General features: G+C 43.6%; 1 protein-coding gene across 1 annotated transcript; it reads left to right on the forward strand.

Moving 5' to 3' along the window:
- LOC139172297 (Golgi to ER traffic protein 4 homolog) lies at positions 1–27,158 on the forward strand. The gene is made up of 9 exons (XM_070761262.1): positions 1–252; positions 15,888–15,966; positions 16,963–17,044; positions 20,239–20,388; positions 21,568–21,706; positions 23,232–23,372; positions 23,475–23,550; positions 24,209–24,281; positions 26,669–27,158. The coding sequence occupies exons 1-9, from the start codon at positions 98–100 to the stop codon at positions 26,758–26,760; spliced, it is 987 nt and encodes a 328-aa protein (XP_070617363.1). The 5' UTR covers positions 1–97; the 3' UTR covers positions 26,761–27,158.
- The last annotated feature ends 346 nt before the right edge of the window (positions 27,159–27,504 follow it).

The raw sequence follows: 27,504 nt of genomic DNA on the forward strand, positions 1-27,504 counted from the left end.
CCCATTGTTGAGTGGGCGGCGCCGGAAGCGTGCGTGACGTCGCGTGAGGTAGCTCCGGCCAGGGTCGCCTCGGCGTTTCTCTCCCCGCCCCGCAGTCATGGCGGCGGAGCAGGAGGCCTTGAAGGGCGGCGGCGGCGGCAACAGCGGCCGCAACCGGGGAGGCGTCCAGCGCGTCGAAGGGAAACTCCGCGCCAGCGTGGAGAAGGGAGACTACTACGAGGCGCACCAGATGTATCGGACTCTCTTCTTCAGGTGCGTGAAGGGGAGGGCGGCCCTCCTCCCGCCTTCCAGACGCTTCCATTGGCGCGCCCGGACACCAGCCGCACGCCATTGGCTGCGCTGCTTGTCCTTCTCCAGGCCCTCGAAAGCCCATTGGTCGAGGAGGAGGCGGGGGGGAGCGGGCACGCCGGGTCTGGCCAAGGCAGGGGTGGGAAGGTGCTGGGAGGGGGGGGGGCAAGAGAAGGACTCCATAGCCCATTCTCCCCTGCCTTGGCCGGGCTAGGGAGGGGTCCTCGCTCATAGGAATGGGGGGGAGAGGTCCTATTGGCGCAGCGCAATGGGTGGACTTCAACTCCCTAGGGCAGGGGTAGGCAAAGTGGGCTCTTGTATGACATTTGGACTTCAACTCCCAGAATTCCTGAGTTAGCATGATTGGCTCAGGAATTCTGGGTGTTGAAGTCCACAAGTGATAAAAGAGCCAACTTTGCCTACCCCTGCCCTAAGGGGGATTCTGGGAGTTGAAGACCACCTTTAACAGAGTTGGAAGGGAGCTTAGAGATCATCTAGTCCAACCCCCTGCCCAAGCAGGACACCCTACATCTGCCTCTACCTAGGATCGAGCTCACAACCGTCCTGATTTTGAGGGGAAGCAGCTCCAGTGCCCAAGGGGGATTCTGGGAGTTGAAGACCACCTTTTACAGAGTTGGAAGGGACCGTGGAGGTCATCTGGTCCAAGCAGGAGACCCTACACCTGCCTCTACTTAGGATCGAACTCACAACCCTCCTGATTGTGAGGGGAAGCAGCTCCAGTGCCCTAAAAGGGACATGTCGCTGGGCCCAAACACGGGAAGCCAAGGCAGGGGTGGGAAGGTGCTGCAGGGAGCGGGGAGGGCAGAGGAAGGACTCCATAGCCCATTCTCCCCTCCATGGCTGGGCTAAATAGGGGTAATAGGGATCCCCACTCATAGGAATGATTTGTGGGGGAGGGAGGAAGCCTTATTAGTGCAGCGCGATGGGTGGACTTCAACTTCCAAGGGGGATTCTGGGAGTTGAAGACCACCCTTAACATTTAACAGAGTTTTAAGGGACCTTGGAGGTCATCTAGTCCAACTCCCTGCCCAAGCAGGAGACCCTACACCTGCCTCTACCTAAGATCAAACTCACAGCCCTGATTGTGAAGGGAAGCAGTTTCAGTGCTTTAAAGGGACCGCTTTGGCCCAAACATGGGAAGGTGCTGCAGGGGAGGCAGAAGAAGGACTCCATAGCCCATATCTGTTCGAGATCTCGTACAGAGAAGCCACGCCAATAATAGCATATATATCTTTTTGCAGGAACAAATGGGTGAGTTTCAGCTTGGATTCACAGATTAGATTATTAGAGTTGGAAGGGACCTTGTAGGTTATCTAGTCCAACCCCCTGCCCAAGCTGGAATCCCTACACCATTTCGGACAAATGGCAGTCCAATCACCCCTTGAAAGTCTCAAGTGTTGGAGCATTCACCATCTCCACAGGCCAGCTGTTCCACTGGCTGATCGCGCTCACCATCAGAAAGTTCCTCCTTATTAGATTAGATTAGATTTATTGGATTTATATGCCGCCCCTCTCCGCAAACTTGGGGCGGCTCACAACAAAGTAAAAACAATACATAACAGCAAATCCGATACCCACCAATCCAATTACAATTTTAAACTAAAAAATTCATTAAAAAACAACCCCAGAATATTTAAAAAAAGAGCACACAATCAATCTAACACCAAAACAACATGGGCAAGGGGGAGATGTTTCAGTTCCCCCATGCCTGACTGCAGATGTGGGTTTTAAGGAGTTTGCTAAAGGCAAGGAGGGAGGGGGCAATCCTAATCTCGGGGGAGCTGGTCCAGAGGGTCGTAGGCGCCACAGAGAAGGCTCTTCTCCTGGGTCCCGCCAGACGACATTGTTTAGTCGATGGGACCCGGAGAAGGCCAACTCTGTGGGACCGAACCGGTCGCTGGGATTTGTGCGGCAGAAGGTGGTCCCGGAGATATTCTGGTCCGGTGCCATGAAGGGCTTTATAGGTCATAACCAACACTTTGAATTGTGACCGGAAATTGATCGGCATCCAATGCAGACTGCGGAGTGTTGGAGTGATATGGGCATACTTAGAGAAGCCCATAATTGCTCTCACAGCTGCATTCTGCACGATCTGAAGTTTATTTCTAGGTTGAATCTGTCTTTGGGGATGGGGGCCAGGTTTTCAACCCAAGGAGGAATGCATCTTGTTCATTCATTATCCTGTTCACCAGATCCATTGATTGATTTCTTCCTACCTCACCCATCTCACTATCCATAGTGACTCTGGGCAAGATAGTCCATTCTCTCGTGCTCTTGCAGTTTCAAAGATTCTTCTGTTGGCCTTTATGGTTGGAGCCTTTGACGCTTGAGGCGTGAACCCAAAACCTTTGAGTAGTCATTCCGTACCCAGATCAAAGGTAATGAGGATTGAAAAAGAGGGTTAATCTAATCTGGAATGTATAGAAATAGGCTGGTCGGGAACTGTTAAGCTGGATGGTTTAAACCAGGGCTGTCAAACTTGCATCCTCACATTGTCATCCACGTGACGTATCGTGACTTTCTTCTCTTTTGCTAAACCGGGCGCGGCCAGCGTGTGATGCATGTGGCTTGCAAACCCCGAGTTTCACACAGCCTGACTTTAGGCAGTCCACAGTATTAAAGAACAATAAGTCTGTAAATAGCCTCCCACCCATCCACCCCCTTGCTTGTAATTAAATGAGCTGCAATAGAAAGATATATCTTCATTTTTGGCGGTAGGCAGGGCCAAAGGGTAACTTAAAAGGCTTCTTTGTGATACTTCTGTGCAGAACGGCACACATTCCATTCAAGACAGGTGGATGTACACACAAGCATACAAGTGGACTGGAATTTGCTTTGCTGAATTACGGCCCTCAATGTATATATACTGTTCAAAAATAAATAAATAAATAAAGGGAACACTCAAAGAACCCATCCTAGATCTGAATGAATGAAATATTCTCATTGAATACTTTGTTCTGTACAAAGTTGAATGTGCACAACAGCAGGTGAAATTGATTGTCAATCAGTGTTGCTTCCTAAGTGGATAGTTTGATTCACAGAAGTTTGATTTACTTGGAGTCATATTGTGTTGTTTAAGTGTTCCCTTTATTTTTTTGAGCAGCGTATTTTTAGAAATGGAGAGATAGCGATGGATGGATGGATGGATGAATAAAAAGTGAGCTGAAGAGGCTTTGAAAAAGAACAGAAAAATGCAATATCTGTGCAAACCTTCAATACATATATAATAAGATCAATAATGCCCCCAACTGCAACTTTTGAGGTGTTCTTTTCTTTGTAAGTGTTTGGCTTGCCTGCTGTTCTAGAAATTTCCATGAACTCACCAAATGGTGGTGGATTGTATTAGATAACGAATCTTATCAAAGTGCATTTATTTATAGGCCTTTTTCAAATGAATTTGGAACAATTTGACTATCAATATAGTGAAATTGTTTCACCCTAGAGATGATGAATATGCCAAAAAAAATAACATGGTACCTGGTGCCACTCTTAAGCGGTTTTGAAAAAGATTGATTGTTTTTCAGAAACGTGGTCGCTTAAGGAATAGATTTTTGGGAAATCGAATGAAAATCCTATTTAGCTGCTGTTCACCTCCGCCAAAAAAAAAAATGGATGTGATCAATCAAGATTTATTTTGTTCATTTTATATCTGATTGCAGCCCAGTGATAGTTAACAGCATAATGCGACCCTCTCCAAACTGATGTTTTTCTGTTGTGTTGAGATTACAAGATTCCAGATTTCCAGCCTATTATTATTATTATTATTATTATTATTATTATTATTATTATTATTATTTATTAGATTTGTATGCCGCCCCTCTCCGCAGACTCGGGGCGGCTCACAGCAGTGACAAAAACAATATACATTGTCAAATCTAATAATTCAAAATCTAAAATAACACTTGTACATTTAAAAATCTAAAAGCAGAGAACCCCAATAAAAAAACATACATACAGTCATATCATGCACTAAAACTACATATGCAGGGGGAGATGTCTCAGTTCCCCTACGCTTGACGACAGAGGTGGGTTTTAAGGAGTTTACGAAAGGCAAGGAGGGTAGGGGCAGTTCTAATCTCTGGAGGGAGCTGATTCCAGAGGGTCGGGGCCGCCACAGAGAAGGCTCTTCCCCTGGGTCCCGCCAGACGACATTGTTTAGTCGACGCGACCCGGAGAATGCCAACTCTGTGGGACCTGACCGGTCACTGGGATTCGTGCGGCAGAAGGCAGTCCCGGAGATATCTTGGTCCGGTGCCATGAAGGGTTTTATAAGTCATAACCAACACTTTGAATTGTGACCGGAAACTGATCAGCAACCAATGCAGACTGCGGAGTGTTGGTGTGACATGGGCATATTTAGGGAAGCCCATGATTGCTCTCGCAGCTGCATTCTGCACGATCTGAAGTTTACGAACATTCTTCAAAGGTAGCCCCATGTAGAGAGTGTTACAGTAGTTGAGCCTCAAGGTGATGAGGGCATGAGTGACTGTGAGCAGTGACTGGTGGTATTGGCTGAATATTTCTACAGTTTTGGAGAGTACTAAATTGAGGGCGGCTGTCTTAATGGTGCCTAAAAAGGAAAAGACACAAGTACTAAGAAAAGGCTAAGAAATCTGTTGTTCTGTAGGCTTTTGTAGGTTGGGTCTCACTTCCTCAGAGGCATCTGACAAAGTGGACTCCAGCTTTTCAAAATTCCTGCCCCAATAAATCTGTTAGTCCTTATTTGGAGGTAATTCCCTTTGAAAGCAGCCTTATTTAATTGTGATTAAGCCGAATTGGGCTCATAGTGTTCCGAACTCTCGGATTTGTGTTATGACAGATTTAGCATCTTTCCAAACTGGTCAGATGAACTGCTCAACTGTCTTCTTTTTGACAGCTGTCACACCTATTATATGCATCACTAGTAAATCACAAAACCAGGCACCTAATGGTAATGCTATTGAAAGTCTTCACAACCACCACCCATTATATAGGTTAGCCTAAGTAGTCCTATAGTAGAGCTAGGCAAAGTTGGCTCTTCTATGACATGTGGACTTCAACTCCCAGAATTCCTGAGTTAGCATGATTGGCTCAGGAATTCTGGGAGTTGAGGTCCACAAGTCCTAGAAGAGCCAACTTTGCCTACCCCTGTCCTATAGAAAGCTTATGGTTGGACTTTCGGTGAATCTGGGAAAGAGTTGAAACTTCTTTCTACATGCTCTTTATTATTTGTCATTCACGTAAGATTAAAACCATGGATAATGTGAAAGATTGTAAACGTTCTGCATTCATTATGGAGTGATAAGGAGTTGTAGAAGAAAGGACATTTTTGAGATTCAAAATTTGATGGGTTGATGGCAAGCTGAAAAATGGATTAAGGATCCAAAAGTCATTGTACCTGTCACACCAAATACAAGAAAATTTGCTAGCAATCAACAGCGGGGATCGTCTTCTGCCGCATGAATTCCAGCAACCAGTTAGGACCCACAGAGTTGGCCTTCTCCGGGTCCTGTGGACTAAACAATGTTGTTTGGCAGGACCCAGGGGAAGAGCCTTCTCTGTGGCGGCCCCGGCCCTCTGGAAACAACTCCCCCCAGATATCAGAGTTGCCCCCACCCTCCTCGCCTTTCGTAAGCTCCTTAAAACCCACCTCTGTCGTCAGGCATGGGGGAATTGAGATATTCCCTTCCCCCTAGGCTTATAAAATTTATGCATGGTATGTCTGTATGTATGATTGGTTTCTTAAATTAGGGTTTTTTATATTACTTTTAATATTAGATTTGTTCATATTGTCTTTTTACTGTTGTTAGCCGCCCCGAGTCTACGGAGAGGGGCGGCATACAAATCTAATAAATAAATAAATAAATAAAATAAAAGTTTGACACTGAATTTAGTGAAAATATATTAGGGAGAGGTCAAAATATTTGCCAGAATATTTCACCTCCGAATTATAACATTTTGGAGATGGGTCAGTAGTTCCTGGAAGTAATTTTTTCCTGAACCAGAAGCTAAAATGTTGATTTTTTTATTTTACCAAGAGTTTAGAAGGATATAGTTATCTACCTGGTTGTCTGACTGAATGGTCTAAGAAAAAAAGAGACAAAAATCACTCTTGAATATTGATGGGTGTGAAAGTTTGCTTCTCTGGGTCCCCTTGTTAAGATACCAGCTTCTCTTGTGCAAAACTTCTGTAATTATTTTGAATCCATTCTTTGCAGTAATTAGTAGGGCCTCATTATGGCCAGTCTGACAAGAAGTATTTGAGTTTGGACTACACTGTTTTTCTTGCGTGGTAGTGTCTGTGATGTGCTAAAACACATTTTCTGAATAGTTTTTTTTCCAGAGCTATAATTGCACTTAACAATGAATTAAAGGATCACCATCAGTGAGTTGTTGGACAGTATTACTTGGTTTGTTGTGTGGATGTTTGGGCGGTTCAGGGGGGAATTTGTGATGGGGGGGTTGGGATCGTTATGTGTGTTGAGCCTGGTCTTTGGGTATTAACGTGTTTCCCCGAAAATAAGACACTGTCTTATATTAATTTTTGCTCCAAAAGTTGTGCTACGTCTTATTTTCAGGGGATGCCTTATATTTCTCAAATAAGACAAATTCACAGGCAGAAAAGCTGACACCCCCAAAGAAAGTGTACCGTACGGCAGGGGTTGACAAAGTTGTTCAGAATCTAGGAGCCAGCCAAAAAATTTAGGAGCCAGAATTTTTTTTAAGCAAACTTGGTTTTTAATTTAACAAAAAAAACATTACAAACGTTATAAACAACATTTTACTTTTAAAGATAATAAATATTATATTTTGATATTTTAGATTTTAGGCAACATTCTAGTGTTTTTCACTTTGCGTTTTGTGGCCATGAACATGCCTTGTGATTTTAGAGCTGAAGTACCAGTGGTCCACAGCCTTGGCAGGATCAAACGCCTTCACAGATGGCCCATTCATGGTGATCATAAACAAGTCACTTAAACTTTCTTCTTGCATCCTTGATCTGAATTTATTTTTGACCATGTTCATCAAACTAAATCCTCTTTCACAACATGAGGTTGAGACAGGGAGCACCGCTACAATCGACAACAGGTTTCCCAGAACTGGAAATCTCTCGGTGTTGGAGAGTGCCAAATCCAGAAGCTCACACAGTTTCTTTCCTTTTCCAAGGACCTTAAACTCATACCACTCATTGAGGAGTGAGTGAATGCATTGGTCATCACTTTCAGGTGGAGATAGCTGTTTACGAAAATGATGAGCCAATGCAGTAATCTCAACCACACCGTAGTCCGGTGTGGTTGAGATTACTGGCCCGAAGGGAAGGAGCGGTTCGGGTTCCCCGCGCGGCGGAAGGAGAGGCGCCAGAAGACTGACGGGTTTCCCGGCAGGCCAGTCCGGCCGGCCACCCATGCGAGCGCTTTTCGGCGACTGTTCCGGCCCGGGAGGTCCCACAGGAAGCACGCCTTCGCCGGGGTTCAGTTGCATCAGGGGGGGAGGCTTGGGCAGCGAGAAGGGCAACGGCTGAGGGGAGGCCGCGGCAGCTGCCGAGTCTCCACCTGACATCGCTTTCACCCCCGGCGCAGGCCTGGCTCCGCCGAGCCGGCTCTGCTGTACTCCCGTCGGGATCCGAGGGGAGACCGTTAGTCAGAAACCGAAACAGAGAAGAAGGAAAGGGAGACCGGGCCGGGGACGCGGGTGAGGGGGGGAGGGGGGAGGAGGGGTTACTGGTCGGAAGTCACCGCGCACGCGGCCGGAGGAGGAATGAACAAAACCTCACGCCGGGAGGGGAGGGGCTTCCGCTTCTCTCCGAAGGCGGGTGAGCGGCCAAGATCGGAGCGTCTGTGTGCGGTGGGGGGGAGTGAAGGGGTTCGAGTAGGAGGCGGAATGGAGGCAAGGGGGGGAGGGAGAGACGCACGCAAGCGCAGGGGACGCTGGGAAAGCAGCTCGCTCCGAGGTTGATGGGCGGAGCTACGGAAGCCAAGATGTACCATTTCTGGGCGTAAACACAAGGCGGGAAAAATATACTGTATACATACAGTACAGCAGGCAACATTTTCTAGGCGCCAGACAACATTTTCTAGGCGCCACTGGCGACCAGGCGCCTGGGTTTGTCGATATTTGCCGTACGGTACACTGATTACGGTACGGTACCTGTCAGTATGGCACCCACACACAGAAACGACGGCACGGTACAACAGTATACTCCCGCTATTGCAGCTTCCAGCCACCAGAGGAGCTACAGTCTACGCACTGTAGTGGAGACTGTAATGGCGGTGAGACAGCAGCAGACTGTGTCTGCTGTACTGGACGGTACAAAGCGATGGAAGGGGCCAGCAGGGGACGCCACATTATTACGGTACCGCTATGAACAGCTTTGAATGGTACCGTATGTTTTTCCACCATACCATATGTAAACTTGACTATGCCTTATTTTTGGGGGGTGCCTTATATTAACAAATTCTGCAAAACCTCTGACCTGCCTTACTTTCGGGGTACGTCTTATTTTCGGGGAAACAGGGTATGTGAATTTCATTGTATTACTGTATATATACATGCAAGGACAATAATAAAGTATCATATTTTTCAGAGTATAAGATGCACTTTTTTCTCCCCTAGAAATGTCGATGCGTCTTATGCACCAAATACAGCCATTTGGGGCCTTCCAAAGTCCCGTCCTTACATCTCATTTTTCAAAAAAATGGGCATGTTTTTCACAAAAAATGGAGTGCGCAGAGGGTTTGGGAGGCCTGCAGAGTGCCCCTGAGGGCCAGGGAAGACAAAAACTATTTTTTTCTTACCTCTTTGAAATCTTGTTGCGTCTTATACATCAGTGCGTCTTAATAGTCTGAAAAATACAGCAATTAAATGTAGTTAGTAATTAAAGGATAACAGCAGAAGTCAATTTTCTTCTCACCAGCTCTAGCATTTATATTTGTTCTTCTAAGCAAGATAAAAAAAAACCCCCTAATGTTCTTGTCGGTTACAGTCATAAATATAAGAACTAAAGGTAGCCCTTAACTTACAACTGTTCCTTCAATGACCATTCATAGTTACGACATTGGGAAAAGTGACTTTTGAACCTTTTTCACACTTACGACGCCTGCAACATCATGTGATCAAAATTCAGATGCTTGGCCGCTGGTTCATATTTACGACGGTTACACCATCCCTTGGGTCACATGGCCTTCGGGTAAGGAAAGTCAATGGGGAAACCAGATTCATTTTACAACCAATTTACTAATGTAGAAAGTGCAGTAATTCACTTAAAATCTGGTCTCAAAACAGGGCAAAATTCACTTAACAGCTGTCTCACTGAGCACAGAAATTCTGGGCTCAGTTGTGGTTGTTAAGTCAAGGACTGCCTGTAAATCTCAGCATTGTTGTTCAGCTTCCTTGCCCTAATCTTGTATTTTCTTGATAGTGTTGGTCTCCTTTCTTCATTTTTGGGAGTTCTGGAAGATATATTCCCAGCCTAGCATGGAGACAGCTATTCTGCAGATTATTATTTTTTCGTTAATACTTTTACTTTCATAAAACTGAGCTCTGAGAAGACACTAGCTCCTGATTTGAGATCTACCTACCTACCTTCCTGTCTGTCTGTCTGTCTGTCTGTCTGTCTGTCTGTCTGTCTATCTATCTATCTATCTATCTATCTATCTATCTATCTATCTATCTATCTATCTATCTATCTATAGTAGTACCTCTACCTAAGAACGCCTCTACTTACGAACCTTTCTAGATAAGAACCGGGTGTTCAAGATTTTTTTTGCCTCTTCTCAAGAACCATTTTCCACTTACAAATCCGAGCCTCCAAAATTGTAATCGGAAAAGGCAGGGAAAAGCCTCCGTGGGGCCTCTCTAGGAATCTCCTGGGAGGAAACAGAGCCGGAAAAGGCAAGGAGAAACCTCTGTGGGGACTCTCTAGGAATCTCCAGAGAGGAAACAGGGCCGGAAAAGGCGGGCAGAAGCCTCCGTGGGGCCTTTCTAGGAATCTCCTGGGAGGAAACAGGGCTGGAAAAGGCAGGGAGAATCCTCCGCGGGGCCTCTCTAGGAATCTCCTGGGAGGAAACAGGACCTCCACCCTCTTTGTGGTTTCCCCAATCACACACATGATTTGCTTTTACATTGATTCCTATGGGAAAAATTGCTTCTTCTTACAAACTTTTCTACTTAAGAACCTGGTCACGGAACGAATTAAGTTCATACGTAGAGGTGCCACTCTATCTGTTTGGTGTCCTCAACTGTCTCAATATCCCCAAGCAGCAGTAAATTATCCACTGTTTAAATACTTAAAGTGTCAGGATTATAATTAACCTATGATCTGAGTTGTAATGGCGTGCGGTGCGCGCATCCTCTGCCAAACTAGGAGAAAAGTGTGACCTTTAAATGGAATATGACAAACGTATTTAGTGTGCTGATTTCGAGCAATTCTCTACCATGTAACTGATTGGAACAGGCAAAATGCCATTTCCTGCTTGGCTTAGATTGGCTTTACGGCGTATTGTTCGAAAAATTTTATTTGAAGCGTAGCCCTAAAATTGAGGCATCGGCGCATGAGAAATATGGGTAAGATTGGAATTAAATAAGTAGCAAAAGTGAATCCTCCCTCTGAAAAATTACATCGGCTCTGTTTTGAAAATAAAAAGCTCGGGATGACTGAAATAGTGACAATAATCTGATAATCTTTCAATAATCTCCCCTGCTTAGTTTTGTTGGCACTATTGCCTGTTAGTACATAAACACTCGCTGATTATTAGTTGGGCTGAGAATGAGCCAAAGGAATTGCTGGGAAGCTCAAATATATGTATATTTCAGAAAGATACATTGTAGGATATAAAAGGAAACAGAAGGAGAAACAAAGAAAGCATAGTTCGGATCAGGGTTATTAGCTGTAACCATTATAGCTGGCTCCAAGTTTTCTTTTTGTTAATGATACAATGAACACAATTAGATTTTTTTTCTGTCTGCCTTTTTAAAAAAGTGTTGCAGTATTCTTCCTCCTAAATTTTCACAGATGGGATTCTAAATCCTCCTTTTCCTTGGAAGTATCATTTTTCTACCTTTCTCCCTCATTTCCAGAAGCCTGGAAATAGACAGTTAAAGGCGTAAGTCCAATGAGAAATATCGGTAGTCCAAAGACGGGCTACAAGAACGGTGGAAGGTCTTAAGCATAAAACGTATCAGGAAAGACTTAATGAACTCAATCTGTATAGTCTGGAGGACAGAAGGAAAAGGGGGGACTTGATCAAAACATTTAAATATGTTAAAGGGTTAAATAAGGTCCAGGAGGGAAGTGTTTTTCATAGGAAAGTGAACACAAGAACCAGGGGACACAATCTGAAGTTAGTTGGGGGCAAGATCAAAAACAACATGAGAAAATATTATTTTACTGAAAGAGTAGTAGATCCTTGGAACAAACTTCCAGCAGACGTGGTTGGTCAATCTACAGGAACTGAATTGAAACATGCCTGGGATAAACATATATCCATCCTAAGATAAAATACAGAAAATAGTATAAGGGCAGACTAGATGGACCATGAGGTCTTTTTCTGCCGTCAGTCTTCTATGTTTCTAACTTCAGATTGTGTCCCCTTGTTCTTGTGTTCACTTTCCTATCATATTTAAATGTTTCGATCATGTCCCCCCTTTTCCTTCTGTCCTCCAGACTATACAGATTGAGTCCATGAAGTCTTGGGGGAAAGTTGGGGGAAAGATCAAAAACAACATGAGAAAATATTATTTCACTGAAAGAGTAGTAGATCCTTGGAACAAACTTCCAGCAGACGTGGTAGATAAATCCACAGTTACTAAATTTAAACATGCCTGGGATAAACATATATCCATCCTAAGATAAAATACAGAAAATAGTATAAGGGCAGACTAGATGGATCATGAGGTCTTTTTCTTCTATGTTTCTCTAGAAGCAGGGTTTCCATCACAGGTCTGTCAACGCCTTTGAGGCATTGCTATTCTAGAATCTCGGGTGCTAAAAATTGCACAGATTGCAATCCCTTGTGCAAAACTTAATTCAGGGATGTTAAGCACATGGGCAGTGCATGGAACCAATGTGACAGATTCTGTGGCGAAACAAGCTCTTTACTTAAATTGTCAGCGGGCTTGTCCAAGCAGCAGCAGCTCTACAGATATATGCAGGCTGCAAATATTTTCAACCAGCCCTCCTATTTTTGACCATTTGTTATCTCACCTCCTGCCCTTCCCTCCATAATATTAGTACAGTTGTGTGGGCATCTTTTCCAAAAAAAACCCGGCTTATTTGGACCCACATGCCAAGAGACAGAGAAATACCATATTTTTCGGATTATAATATGCACCGGTGTATGAGACGCACCCAGGAACACTCTTCAAGCCTCCCAAAACCTCTTTTTTTAAAAAAAAATATATAATTTTTATTGATTTTTTAAAAAGTTTTACAAAAAACAAAACGAAAGCATAAAACATAAAAGTGTACCATCACCAAACAAAAAAAGTAAAGATTCCCAGGGAAGATTCAATTTTTTATCCTTCATTTGCTTCATCTCTGGGTTACATTGTTCATTCATTATAAAGTGATTGAATTTTGTTTCTTACATTTGCATCGCTTGCTATTGTTAATATATAATTTTTAACCTTCTCCCACCGCCTCATTGTTGCTGCTAATTTCTCTTCATTATAATTATGTAATCTGATTTCCATAATTTCATAGTGAATGTGGTCCATTTGAATTTGCTTCCAAAATTTTTGAACTTTGTTACATTCCCAAAACATATGCATAAATACTCCTTTTTCCTTACAACCATGCCAACAATTTCCTTTCCTCGTTGTTTGAAAGCGTGCTAATTGTACTGGTGTATAATACCATTTATGTAATATTTTTCTTCTCATCTCTCTTATTCTTGTGTTTTTAATTCTTTTAATATTTTCAATTATACCTTCCATATCCCATTCATCAATTTCTAATTCATCCTGCCAGTATCTCGTCAATCCTTTTACTACTTGTTCCTCTGCTTGTAATAATTCTCTGTATATGTTACTTGTTTGTGCTTTTATATTCTTACTCTTTTCCCTTAATATCTTCTCTAAATTCGTTTCTTGTCTAATGAATATTTCTTTATTTTACTTAAATATAGAAACATAGAAGTCTGATGGCAGAAAAAGACCTCATGGTCCATCTAGTCTGCCCTTATACTATTTTCTGTATTTTATCTTAGGATGGATCTATGTTTATCCCAGGCATGTTTAAATTCAGTGACTGTGGATTTATCTACCACGTCTGCTGGAAGTTTGTTCCAAGGATCTACTACTCTTTCAGTCAAATAATATTTTCTCATGTTGCTTTTGATCTTTCCCCCAACTAACTTCAGATTGTGTCCCCTTGTTCTTGTGTTCCCTTTCCTATTAAAAACACTTCCCCCCTGGACCTTATTTAACCCTTTAACATATTTAAATGTTTCAATCATGTCCCCCCTTTTCCTTCTGTCCTCCAGACTAGACAGATTGAGTTCATGAAGTCTTTCCTGATACGTTTTATGCTTAAGACCTTCCACCATTCTTGTAGCCCGTCTTTGGACCCATTCAATTTTGTCAATATCTTTTTGTAGGTGAGGTCTCCAGAACTGGACACAGTATTCCAAATGTGGTCTCACCAGCATTCTATATAGCGGGATCATAATCTCCCTCTTCCTGCTTGTTATACCTCTAGCTATGCAGCCAAGCATCCTACTTGCTTTCCCTACCGCCTTAATTTGCATTAATTTGTAACCAATTTTGTTGTCCAAGGCACCTCTCTATTTCATTTCTATTAATTCTTCCATCCTTTTCATATAACTGTTCCATTCTCTGTACTCCCAAAACCTCTTTGAAACCTTTGAAATAACCAGAAGTTATTTTCTGTTGCAAAGTTAAAGATTCCAAGCCACATTTCAGTTCGGTGGCAGGTTTGTAAGTATTGCAGTTCACTTTGTTGTGATGACTGTGGACATTCCAGCGCTGCGTTTCTCAACCTCAGCCACTTTAAGACGTGTGGACATCAACTTGCAGAATTCTGGGTGTGGCCCACAGATCTTTTAAATGGGTCAGGTTGAGAAACTCTCCTCTGGTTACTTGAGAGTTGACTCGTCCTCTTCTGGTCGATGGACAGGAGTCGCATCTTTCCTTTGACTGTATGAATGCAGCTACGAGAGCAATCATGGGCTTCCCCAGGTGTGCCCATGTCACACCAACACTCCGCAGTCTGCATTGGTTGCCGATCAGTTTCCGGTCACAATTCAAAGTGTTGGTTATGACCTTTAAAGCCCTTCATGGCATCGGACCAGGATATCTCCGGGACCGCCTTCTGCCGCACGAATCCCAGCGACCGGTTAGGTCCCACAGAGTGGGTCTCCTCCGGGTCTCGTCAACTAAACAATGTCGTTTGGCAGGAGCCAGGGGAAGAGCCTTCTCTGTGGCGGCCCCGGCCCTCTGGAACCAACTCCCCCCCAGAGATTAGAATAGCCCCCACCCTCCTTGCCTTTCGTAAGCTCCTCAAAACCCACCTCTGCCGTCAGGCATGGGGGAACTGAGATATTCTTTCCCCATAGGCTTCTACAATTTATGCATGGTATGTTTGTATGTATGATTGATTTTATAACAAGGGTTTTTAGCTGTTTTAGTATTGGATTTCTACATGCTGTTTTTATCACTGTTGTTAGCCGCCCCGAGTCCATGGAGAGGGGCGGCATACAAATCCAATAAATAAATAAATAAATGGATGGATGGATGAATGGATGAAAAAGAGCCCCATCAATAGCACCATTGGCGTCTCTTCATCTGCCTTTGTTGTAAGAAAGATCTCTTAGGGTCTTTTTTAAAAACAACAACCGTAGGTTACCTTCCGTTAAGAGGTAAATGAGCAACTTGGTTTGCTGAGAGAGGCAAACCAAGTCAGATCCAACAGATTTACCCAGCACGAATCCCAGCAACCAGTTAGGTCCCACAGAGTGGGTCTTCTCCGCGTCCCGTCAACCAAACAATGTCGCTTGGCGGGACCCAGAGGAAGAGCTTTCTCTGTGGCGGCCCCGACCCTCTGGAACCAACCCAGAGATTAGAATTGCCCCCACCCTCCTTGCCTTTCGTAAGCTGCTTAAAACCCACCTCTGCCGCCTGGCATGGGGGAACTGAGATACTCTTTCCCCCTAGGCCTTCACAATTTTATGCATGGTATGTTTGTATGTATGATTGGGTTTTATATAATGGGTTTTTAACTGATTTTTAGTATTGGATTTTGTTGTACTGTTTTACTGCTGTTGTTAGCCGCCCCGAGTCTGCGGAGAGGGGCGGCATACAAATCCAATTAATAATAATGATAATGATGATGATGATAATAATAATAATAATAATAATAAAGCTCTGACTTCTTTGTTGGGCCTCCTGCAATTCTGAAATGGGCTCTCTACGAAATCCCCAGGCCTCTTGGGAGCCTGTCACTTTGCGGTGTATTACGGCTACTTTTCATTCTTCCTGTGGTTATTAAGTGCCTCACTCTTTTTGTGCACTTCCAACATTTGCCTTAAACTTATTGGTTTTTTTAATAATAATAAGTTTTTTTTTAATCTTTTCATTTGCAGGTACATGTCGCAGAACAAACACGCAGAAGCGAGAGAGCTCATGTATTCAGGGGCTTTGCTCTTCTTCAGTCACAATCAAGTAAGATTGATTTATTATTTATTATTCTTATTTATTAGATTTGTATGCTGGCCCCTCTCCGCAGACTCGGGGCGGCTCACAGCAACAATAAAACAATGTGGATGGGTGGATGGAGATGATGAGATAGAGAGAGAGAGAGAGAGAGAGAGTGAGAGAGAGAGAGAAAGAGGAGAGAAAGGAAGAGAGAGAAAGAGAGAGAGAGAGAAAGAGGAGAGAAAGGAAGAGAGAGAAAGAGGAGAGAAAGGAAGAGAGAGAAAGAGAGAGAAAGAAAGAGAAAGGAAGAGAGAGAGGAGAGAAAGGAAGAGAGAGAAAGAGAGAGAGAGAAAGAGAGATAATGAGGAGAAAGGAAGAGAGAGAAAGAGAGAGAGAGAAAGAGAGATAATGAGGAGAAAGGAAGAGAGAGAAAGAGAGAGAGAGAGTCTTTAAGTGGGTGCCTGCATACGAGGCTGGTTCACACATTCCCTTTCTCCATCTGGCTGCTATTCACCCCTTCCCACAGACCCCAAACACCCTTTTTGTGAACTTGGTTTGTCTGGTGCTTACCCTCCACTTCCTTTTCCCATATTACCCAGTTCGGCCATCTTTAAGTGTCTTGCGGCACCCTCACTCTTAATAGGAGCAATATTTAATTTACAAACACACACACACACAAACAAAAAAAATACACTTCTCAAAAAAATAAAGGGAACACTTAAACAACAGAATATAACTCCAAGTCAATCAAACTTCTGTGAAATCAAACTGTCCACTTAAGAAGCAACACTGATTGACAATCAATTTCACCTGTTGTTGTGGGAATGGAATAGTTGTGCAAATGAAATATTCAATGAGACTATTTCGTTCATTCACATCTAGGGTGTGTTATTCGAGTGTTCCCTTTATTTTTTTTGAGCGGTATATTTTCTCCCAGCCTCACCAGCCTTTTATTTCCCCCCCTGATACCTCGGAATTCATTCAAACGCTTCCATTTAAGTTTGTTTTCTGTTTTGTTTTTAGCAAAACAGCGCTGCTGATCTCTCCATGCTTGTTCTGGAATCCTTAGAAAAATCAGATGCGAAAGTGACGGATGAGCTATTAGGTGAGTGGCTTCCCTGGTTGAGTTTTTTCCCATCCTGGAGACTTGGCCCACAATTTTCCTGCTTTCCAATTTCATTTTATCGTGGCCGGCCTGTGCTCTAAAATTGTCTCCTGAAGACGATTTTAAGCCTAACGGTGGTTGGACAGATTCCTCTAAAACTCCATTCCCCAATCTTGGCAGATTTAAATGATTAAGTTTTATTAAATTATTAAATTAGATTAGACTTCCAGAATTCTTTTAATTTACTAAATTGCTTCTGCTCACCACTTCCGTAGCTATCCTAGCTAGGTAGAGAAAAATATCATTGGCTGCTTTTCATGACATTATTATTATTATTAGTAGTAGTAGTAGTAGTAGTAGTAGTAGTAGTAGTATTATTATTAGTAGTATTATTAGTATTATTATTAGTATTAGTATTATTAGTATTAATTAGATTTGTACGCCGCCCCTCTCCGCAGACTCGGGGCGGCTCACAGCAGTGATAAAAACAATATACAGTAACAAATCTAATATTAAAGTTTAAAATAACAATTTTACATTAAAAAGGAGGCTGGGGCAAGTCCTGATCCCTGGGGGAGCTGGTTCCAGAGGGTCAGGGCTGCCACAGAGAAGGCTCTTCCCCTGGGTCCCGCCAGACGACATTGTTTAGTCGACGGGACCCGGAGAAGGCCAACTCTGTGGGACCTAACCGGCCGCTGGGATTCGTGCGGCAGAAGGCGGTCTCGTAGATATGAGCGGCCTTGCCCAAGAGATATCTCTAGGTGTTGAAGAATTGTTTATAGGTGGACCACAATGTCCAGTTTTGTCTTCACTTCAACCCCAAAGCTTTGAGATCTGAAGAGTACCGTATTTTTCAGATTATAAGACACACCCCAATATAAGACGCACCTAGATTCCAAACAAGAAAAAAAAACAGGTTTTGGCCTCTATAGGCCTTCCAAACCCTCTGCTCCTCTCCTTTTCTCCCAAAATGGGTCCATTTTTGGCCTCCAGACACCCCCCCCACACCCCTGTTTCTCCCCAGGAGCTCTCTGCAGGCCTCTCAAATCCTCTGCCTACAAGTGCATGGGAAGGTTTGCTAAATCTCTCAATTCCTAAGTCTCAACAGTTTTATCCATGGCTTTTTGGACAGTCTGTTTCAGTAAGCCTGAAGCGATCCAGATACTCTGAGGAGCTGCCCATCTGGAACACCTCCTGTCATTTCGGGGGTTTTTTCCTTCCCCTCCATCCTTGATTGCTTATCTCAAGATATTTGTGAACAAAAATGAAGAGCCAGGAGGAAAAGTTTTCCCCATCAGGCGTCTAATCTGGAGTTCTCTGCAGCCTGGGTACCTCCTGGTAACCCCACACTTCCTTCCGTCCTCCCTCCCTCCCTCCCTCATTTATTTATTTATTTACTTACTTACTTACTTTACTTCTTTCTTTCTTTCTTTCTTTCTTTCTTTCTTTCTTTCTTTCCTTCCTTATTTATTTATTTACTTCCTTCTTTCTTTCTTTCTTTCTTTCTTTCCTTCATTCTTTCTTTCTTTTTTTCTTTCCTTCATTATTTATTTACTTCCTTCCTTCTTTCTTTCCTTCCTTCTTTCCTTCTTTCTTTCTTTTTTTCTTTCTTTCCTTCCTTCATTATTTATTTACTTAATTAATTACTTACTTACTTACTTATTTACTTATTTACTTATTTATTGGATTTGTATGCCACCCCTCTCCGTGGACTCGGGGCGGCTGACAACAGTGATAAAAACAGCATGTAACAATCCAATACTAAAACAACTAAAAAGCCCTTATTTATAAAACCAAACATACAAACTTTGCTCCTTGGCAACATCATCTTCTACATTAAGGGAGATGTATCTCTCCAAGAACTCCAGGTTAAGCCTTTGCATCAAGATTCCCCCCCCCTCAAATAACTATTGATAAATGTGAGGGGGGGGGACTATATCTGATGTTACATATCTTAACTGGCAAGGGTAGCCTACGCCCAGAAATGGAAAAACAAAGACGCTGTTTAAAATTTTAACATTCTATGATATGGACAGATTGACGTTAGAATTAAAGGATAAATTGGATACAGATTACTTTGAAACCTGGGATAAATTATATAACTGGATAGAGAGGAGAACCAAGATCAAAGGATAGAAAGTAAGGAAGAGAAATATTTAAACAAATAGAAATTTAAGTAAATACCGGAAAGTTAGAAAAATGGGAAAAGAAAAGAGGGGGAAACCAATGTGAAATGCTGAATAGACCATTTTGTACCTTAATCTCTTTATGTGTGTGTGTGTGTTACTTGTCTGTATTGTGTTACATTGTGATGAAAATCTAATGTTTTTTTTTAATAGAATAGAATTTTATTGGCCAAGTGTGATTGAACACACAAGGAATTTGTCTTGGTGCATATGCTCTCAGCGTACATAAAATAAAATATACATTTGTCAAGAATCATGTGGTACGACACTTAATGATTGTCATAGGGGTCAAATAAGCAATGAAGAAGCAATATTAATAAAAATCTTAGGATAGAAGCAACAAGTTACAGTCATACAGTCAACATGGGAGGAAATGGGTGATAGGAATGATGAGAAAAAACTAGTAGAAATAGAAGTGCAGACTTAGTAAAAAGTTTGACAGTGTTGAGGGAAGTATTTGTTTAGTAGAATGATGATGGCGTTCGGGGGGGAAATGTTATTGTGTCTAGTTGTCTTGGTGTGCAGTGCTCTGTAGCGACGTTTTGAGGGTAGGAGTTGAAACAGTTTGTGTCCAGGATGCGAGGGGTCAGTCAATATTCTCCCCGCCCTCTTTTTGACTTGTGCAGTCTACAGGTCCTCAATGGAAGGCAGGTTGGCAGCAATTGCTTTTTCTGCAGTTCTGATTGTCCTCTGAAGTCTGTGTCGGTCCTGTTGGGTTGCAGCACCAAACCAGACAGTTATAGAGGTGCAGATGACAGATGGTTTATAAATAAAAAATTGTTTAATTAAAAAAAAAAGAATCTTTTCCCTCCATCGCTTGTTAGGAGAGGAAACATCTCCTAGGTTTGCATCAGAGAGGTCCACTCAGTGTCTCTGTCTTCAAGAACCTTCAGTGGGAATTGGGATGGGTGTGATTGCTACATTATTTTTAAAAGTTTCTTTTTTTAAGAAAAAAAAAGCCTAGTCACCCCAATATTGTCCTAATTGCTCTCTTTGACTTGCCTCTAGAGAACCTGGCAAAAATGTTCAGCCTGATGGATCAAAACTCACCCGAAAGAGTAGCTTTTGTCTCCAGAGCCCTGAAGTGGTCGAGCGGTGGATCGGGGAAGCTGGGTCATCCAAAACTACACCAGTTGTTGGCTATCACGTTATGGAAAGGTGGGGACCTCGAGCTGGACTGCTTGCTCTTCCAGTCTGCCTGGTTTATATCCTTCAGAGTTGCACACAACAGTGGAATTTGGGTGAGGGGGCATCTACCATGCTCCCGTGTGGCTGCTTCTGAGAATCAGTTTCGTGGAATTGAGGGCCATACATCTTGCAGATTCCTTCTGAGGTCCTGCTGGCTGGGGAATTTGAGGAATTTATATACGTTAAGGCAGTGTTTTTCAACCAGTGTGCCGTGAGACATGGTCAGGTGTGCCGCGAAGCTCAGAGAGAGAAAGAAAACATGAGAGAGAGAGAGAAAGAAAGCAAGAGAGAGAAAAAGAAAACAAGAGAGAGAGAAAGAAAGAAAGAGAGAAAGAAATCAAGAGAGAGAGAGAAAGCAAGAGAGAGAGAGAAAGAGAACAAGAGAGAGAAAGAAAGAAAGGGAGAGAGCAAGAGAGAGAGAAAGAGAGAGAGAAAGAGAGGGAAGGTGGGAGAGAGAAAGACATAGAGGGAGGGAGGGAGAATGAGAGCTAAAAAGAGAGGAAGGTAGGAAGAGAGAAAGGGATGGAGAAAGAGAAAAAAGAAGGGAGAGAAAGAATGAGGGAGAAATAGAGCGAAAGGGAGGAAGAGAGATAAAAAATTTGTCCAAACTTTTTTTAGCCGCCCACCCCCCCAACTCAATGTGCCCCAGGGTTTTGTAAATGTAAAAAATGTGCCGTGGCTCAAAAAAGGTTGAAAATCACTGCGTTAAGGGGTGAAATAAGTTTCAGGAGGGAAGTGTTTTAATAGGAAAGTGAATGCAAGAACAAGGGGGTGCAATCTGAGGTTAGTTTGGGGAAAGATCAGAAGCAACGTGAAAATAAAATATTATTTCACTGAAAGAGTAGTAGATGCTCGGAACAAACTTCCAGCAGACGGTAAATCCACAGGAGCTGAATTTAAACATGCCTGGGATAAACATACAGTGGCACCTCTACCTAAGAACGCCTCTACTTACGGACTTCTCTAGATAAGAAGCGGGGGTTCAAGATTTTTTTGCCTCTTCTCAAGAACCGTTTTCCACTTCCGAAACTGTATCCGGAAAATGTAGGGTTGGCAAGGCGTGAACCCCCCTGGACGTTGCTTCGATCGTTCCTGCCGAAGGAGCGCCCGTCCCAAGCTGACCTTCTCCTCGTGTCACTTTTCTTCTAGAGCAGAACTATTGTGAATCTCGCTATCACTTCCTGCACTCTACGGACGGGGAGGGCTGCGCAAATATGTTGGTAGAATATTCCTCCGCCAAGGGGTATCGCAGCGAAGTGGACATGTTCGTGGCTCAAGCTGTGTTACAGTAGGTGTTCCCTTCCACATCTTTGGATCTTATAGAAATCCAATAAATAATAATAATAGTAGTAGTAGTAATAATTTTCAGCCCAAACGGAAACAAAGCAGGGTTTGGCCATTTGTCTCTCGTCCTCAACTATTTGGTGAGAGATTTGGTTGATCTTCCAAACAGGGGTAGGCAAAGTTGGCTCTTCTATGACATGTGGACTTCAACTCCCAGAATTCCTGAGCCAATCGTGCTAGCTCAGTAATGGTGGGAGTTGAAGTCCACGTTATAGAAGAGCCAACTTTGCCTACACCTGTTCCAACCCAACATGCTAGGTTCCCTGGAAGCTGTTTTGATCGCCTTTGATGGTTGTCGCAGAGATGCTTTTCCAGGAAGGCATCTGGACTGAGGTTTTTTTCCCTTCCTTGAGGAGAAAGAAGGAGTTTTGAAGGTGCATCCAAAAATTATTGGATGTGAAGTGAAACTACTACTACTCCTGCTCTCCTCCTCCTCCTGTCTTCCTCCTCCTGTCCTCTTCTCTCCTCCTGTCCTCGTCCTCATTCTCTTTCTCCTCCTCCTGACCTCTTCCTCCTTCTCCTGTCCTTCTCTTCTTCTTCCTCTCCTCCTCTTCTCTTGTTCTTCTCCTGTATCTCCTCCTTCTCCTCTTTCTCCTTCTCAACTCTCCCCTTCTTCCTCCTCGTTCTCCTCTCCTCATTGCCTCCTCTTCTTCCTCCTCCTCCGGTCCTCCTCTTCTTCCCCCTTCTTTTCTTCCTCGTTGTTCTCTTCCTCCTTTCTCCTCCTCTCCTCTTCTTTTTCCTCCTTGTTCTCCTCCTCCTCCTCCTGTCCTCTCCTCCACTGCATCTCTCCTCTTCCTGTACTCCTTCCTCTTCGTCCTCTTGTCATCCTCCTCCTTCCTCTTCCTCATTGTTCTCCTCCTCCTCCTGTCCTCTCCTCCACTGCTTCTCTCCTCTTCCTGTACTCCTTCCTCTTCATCCTCTTGTCATCCTCCTCCTTCCTCTTCCTCGTTGTTCTCTTCCTCCTCTTTCTCCTCTTCTTTTTCCTCTCCTCTTCTTTTTCCTCCTTGTTCTCCTCTCCTCCACTGCTTCTCTCCTCTTCCTGTACTCCTTCCTCTTCGTCCTCTTGTCATCCTCCTCCTTCCTCATCCCCATTGTTCTCTTCCTCCTCTTTCTCCTCTTCTTTTTCCTCTCCTCTTCTTTTTCCTCCTTGTTCTCTCCTCCACTGCTTCTCTCCTCTTCCTGTACTCCTTCCTCTTCATTCTCTTGTCATCCTCCTCCTTCCTCTTCCTCGTTGTTCTCTTCCTCCTCTTGTCCTCTTCTTTCTCCTCCTTGTTCTCCTCCTCCTCCTGTCCTCTCCTCCACTGCTTCTCTCCTCTTCCTGTACTCCTTCCTCTTCGTCCTCTTGTCATCCTCCTCCTTCCTCTTCCTCATTGGAAAAAACACCAGTGTCTTTGAGACATCTGTGGCCTGAATGACAGAAGATGCCCATAGACACATTTACTAGTTTGTCGCTCATTTCCCCTTTTTAGATTCCTCTGCTTGAAAAACAAAACTAGCGCCTTGGTGGTTTTCACGACGTACACGGAAAAGCACCCTTCCATAGAGAGCGGGCCTCCCTTCGTACAGCCCTTGCTTAACTTCATCTGGTTTCTGCTGCTGGCGGTCGACGGGTAAGCCTTTCGCGAAGCCGCCAAACACACGCTCCCTTTTTTTTCAAGCCTCTCCCAAGTTTCACACGAAACGTGTGCGTTGGCTTGTCTCTTCTCTTCCAGAGGAAAGCTGACCGTATTTACAGTATTGTGCGAACAATATCAGCCTTCGCTGAAACGGGATCCTATGTATAACGAAGTAAGTTTTGTCCCGAGCGGGGGTTTTAGACTTAGGATTTAATTGGATTTGTAGGCCGCCCCTCTCCGAGGACTCAGGGAAGCTCACATTTCATTTCATTTCATTTCATTGGATTTGTATGCCGCCCCTTTCCGTAGACTCGGGGCGGCTAACAACAGTGGTAAAAACAACATGCGACAATCCAATACTAAAGAAGCTAAAAACCCTTATTTTAAAAACCAATCATACATACGAACGTACCATACATAAATTGTGGAAGCCTAGGGGGAAAGAATATCTCAGTTCCCCCATGCCTGACGGCAGAGGTGGGTTTTAAGAAGCTTGCGAAAGGCAAGAAGGGTGGGGGCTATTCTAATCTCTGGGGGGAGTTGGTTCCAGAGGGCTGGGGCCGCCACAGAGAAGGCTCTTCCCCTGGGTCCCGCCAAACGGCATTGTTTAGTTGACGGGACCCGGAGAAGGCCCACTCTGTGGGACCTAATTGGTCGCTGGGATTCGTGCGGCAGAGCTGGGGAATTCTGGGAGTTGAAGTCCAAATATCTTCAAGTCGCCACGGTTGGGAAACACTGCTGTAGATAGAGCACTGGGGCCTGGCTTAATACGCAGCGCCCAAGATGAGCCACAAGTAACGTTCCTTTTCCCCCTGTGCTTTCTTCTTCAGTACCTAGACAGAATAGGACAGCTCTTCTTTGGCGTCCCCCCAAAACAAACGTCATCCTACGGAGGACTATTAGGTGAGTTGAAGACGCAGGATGGACCACCTTGTTTCCAGGGGGGGTGGGAGAGAGGGAAATACTTGTTTTTAGCTTCTTACTGGCATGGGGAGGTCAGCAATGGGTGGGTCCAAATGCAGACTTTTAAAATAAGTTTAAAATTTTATTTATTGATTGATTGATTGATTGATGGATTGATTTATTGATTTTGGTTTGGTTTGGTTTGGTTTGGTTTGGTTTGGTTTGGTTTGGTTTGGTTTGGTTTGGTTTGGTTTGTATGCATGCCGCCCCTCTCCGTAGACTCAGGACGGCTAACAACAGTAATAAAAACAGCATATAACAATCCAATATTAAAACAGTTAAAACCCATTAATATAAAAACCAAACATACATACAGACATACCATGCATAAAAGTTGTAAAGGCCTAGGGGGAAAGTGTATCTTAGTTCCCCCATGCCTGATGGCAGAGGTGGGTTTTAAGAAGCTTTCGAAAGGCAAGGAGGGTGGGGGCAATTCTAATCTCTGGGGGGAGTTGGTTCCAGAGGGCCGGGGCCGCCACAGAGAAGGCTCTTCTCCTGGGTCCCGCCAAGCGACATTGTTTAGTTGATGGGACCCGGAGAAGACCCACTCTGTGGGACCTAACTGGTCGCTGGGACACCTGCTCCTGGATGGTTGGTCCCCTCCTGGGCTCCTTTTGATTAAACAGTGTTATTGGTCCGGAGCCCTGAAGCCCATCGCCTCCATATCAGTGCCTGTCCTTTGGAAAGAGGGTCTCTTCCCCTTCCCCTCCTGAGATGGGGTGGCGCAGTGGTTAGAGCGCAGCACTGCAGGCTACTTCTTCAGCTAATTGCTAGCTGTAGTTCAACAGTTCAGATCTCACCCCTGGCTCAAGGTTGGCTCAGCCTTCCATCCTTCCAAGGTGGGTCAAATGAGCAGGGGGCAAGAGGCTGATTCTGTAAACCGCTTAGAAAGGGCTGGAAAAGGACTAGTGAAGCGGTGTATGCAAGGGTCGCTCAGAAAGTAATGCACCACATTTTTTTCCTTCAACAATTATTTAGTGAACACAATGAAACTTACACACAAGACCTCAGACATAGAAACATAGAAGTCTGACGGCAGAAAAAGACCTCATGGTCCATCTAGTCTGCCCTTATACTATTTTCTGTATTTTATCTTACAATGGATATATGTTTATCCCAGGCATGTTTAAATTCAGTTACTGTGGATTTATCTACCACGTCTGCTGGAAGTTTGTTCCAAGGATCTACTGCTCTTTCAGTAAAATAATATTTTCTCATGTTGCTTTTGATCTTTCCCCCAACTCACTTTAGATTGTGTCCCCTTGTTCTTGTGTTCGCTTTCCTATTAAAAACACTTCCCTGCTGGACCTTATTTAACCCTTTAATATATTTAAATGTTTCGATCATGTCCCCCCTTTTCCTTCTGTCCTCCAGACTATACAGATTGAGTTCATGAAGTCTTTCCTCATACGTTTTATGCTTAAGACCTTCCACCATTCTTGTAGCCCGTCTTTGGACCCGTTCAATTTTGTCAATATCTTTTTGTAGGTGAGGTCTCCAGAACTGAACACAGCATTCCAAATGGGGTCTCACCAGCATTCTATATAGCGGGATCATAATCTCCCTCTTCCTGCTTGTTATACCTCTGGCTATGCAGCCAAGCATCCTACTTGCTTTTCCTACTGCCCGACCGCACTGCTCACCCATTTTGAGACTGTCAGAAATCACTACCCCTAAATCCTTCTCTTCTGAAGTTTTTGCTAACACAGAACTGCCAATACAGTGCTCAGATTGAGGATTCCTTTTCCCCAAGTGCATTATTTTACATTTGGAAACATTAAACTGCAGTTTCCATTGCTTTGACCATTTATCTAGTAAAGCTAAATCATTTACCATATTACAGACCCCTCCAGGAATATCAACCCCTATTGCACACTTTAGAGTCATCGGCAAATAGGCAAACCTTCCCTACCAAACCTTCCCCTATGTCACTCACAAACATATTAAAAAGAATAGGACCCAGAACAGACCCTTGTGGCACACCGCTTGTAGCCTGACTCTGCTCAGACAAAAGATATGTGTTATTATCTTTTGCTCAGACAAAAGATAATAACACAAAGGACCTTATTTCCACTCTTTTCTTACTATCTCTTCTCTTCTCAAAAACGTAATTAACTAATTAGAAAAGGAATTGTAAAAACGGGGGGGAAACGGGTTATGATCTGCAATGTATAGCAAGATATTTCTTCTTTTTACTGTACTGTATCTGAAAAGATAAATAAATCATTAAAAAAGAAAGAAACTTACACAAAAGAAAGAATGATGTTTCTTCTACACGTCTCTAAGCCTTTTGGGTCTCCCTCCTTGTCTTGTGTTTCCCTCCTCAGGCAACCTTTTAAACAGCCTCATGGTAGCTGGGGAAGAGGAGGAAACGGAAGAAGAGCAACAGGAAAACAGCAGCCCCATCGAGCTGGATTGAGACCCTCCCGAATCCCTTTTGGCATCTGACCACGTGCTTACCCGAGACCCCACCACAACGACAAAAACGATACCCACAAAAAGACAATTGGGAACGAATCCTGCACTCGTTCCACGACAGGTTCAAGGGAGCCCCTTGTTATGTTTAAAAGAAGGAGGTTTGCTGAGATGTTCATAATGTTTTGGTCTATATTATTTATGTAAAAAAAAAAAAAAAAACCAACCCCAAGCGCTGGGGGTAGCCAGGAGGAAAAAAACCCACCATGTTGTTGCGATCATCATCAAACGGACTTTTCTCAATGCCGGCAGCAGACCGAAAAAGGCGCCTTCTGTCGTTTTTTTTTCCGAGCAGTATTTCCCTCCTCTTTCCAGGCCCACGAAATAAAACCAGAACACACATTGATTGCTTTATATAGATATGTATACGGCATATATATATATATATATATATTTCCCCCCCAAAGGCTACCATTTTATTCCAGCCATTTCACCAATTAAGGACTTTTTGATTGTCACAAGTGGGGAGGAAGAAAAATGGGGTGGAGGGAGTTGTTGAAAATTCACGAAGGCGTCCTGTAGACAGGTGCCAAAATAATAGTAGTAGTAGGAATAATAATGAATTTTCAGATGAGCCAAAGAAAAAAAATTGCTACTAATTGGGGAGGTGGGGAAAAAAACAACCCCAAGAAAGGACTTACATCGAATTCATCATATCCATCGTTTGGGTTGGGGTTGCGGGAACGAT

Source organism: Erythrolamprus reginae, chromosome 9 (genome assembly GCF_031021105.1).
Source record: "Erythrolamprus reginae isolate rEryReg1 chromosome 9, rEryReg1.hap1, whole genome shotgun sequence".
Classification (NCBI taxonomy): Eukaryota; Metazoa; Chordata; class Lepidosauria; order Squamata; family Dipsadidae; genus Erythrolamprus; species Erythrolamprus reginae.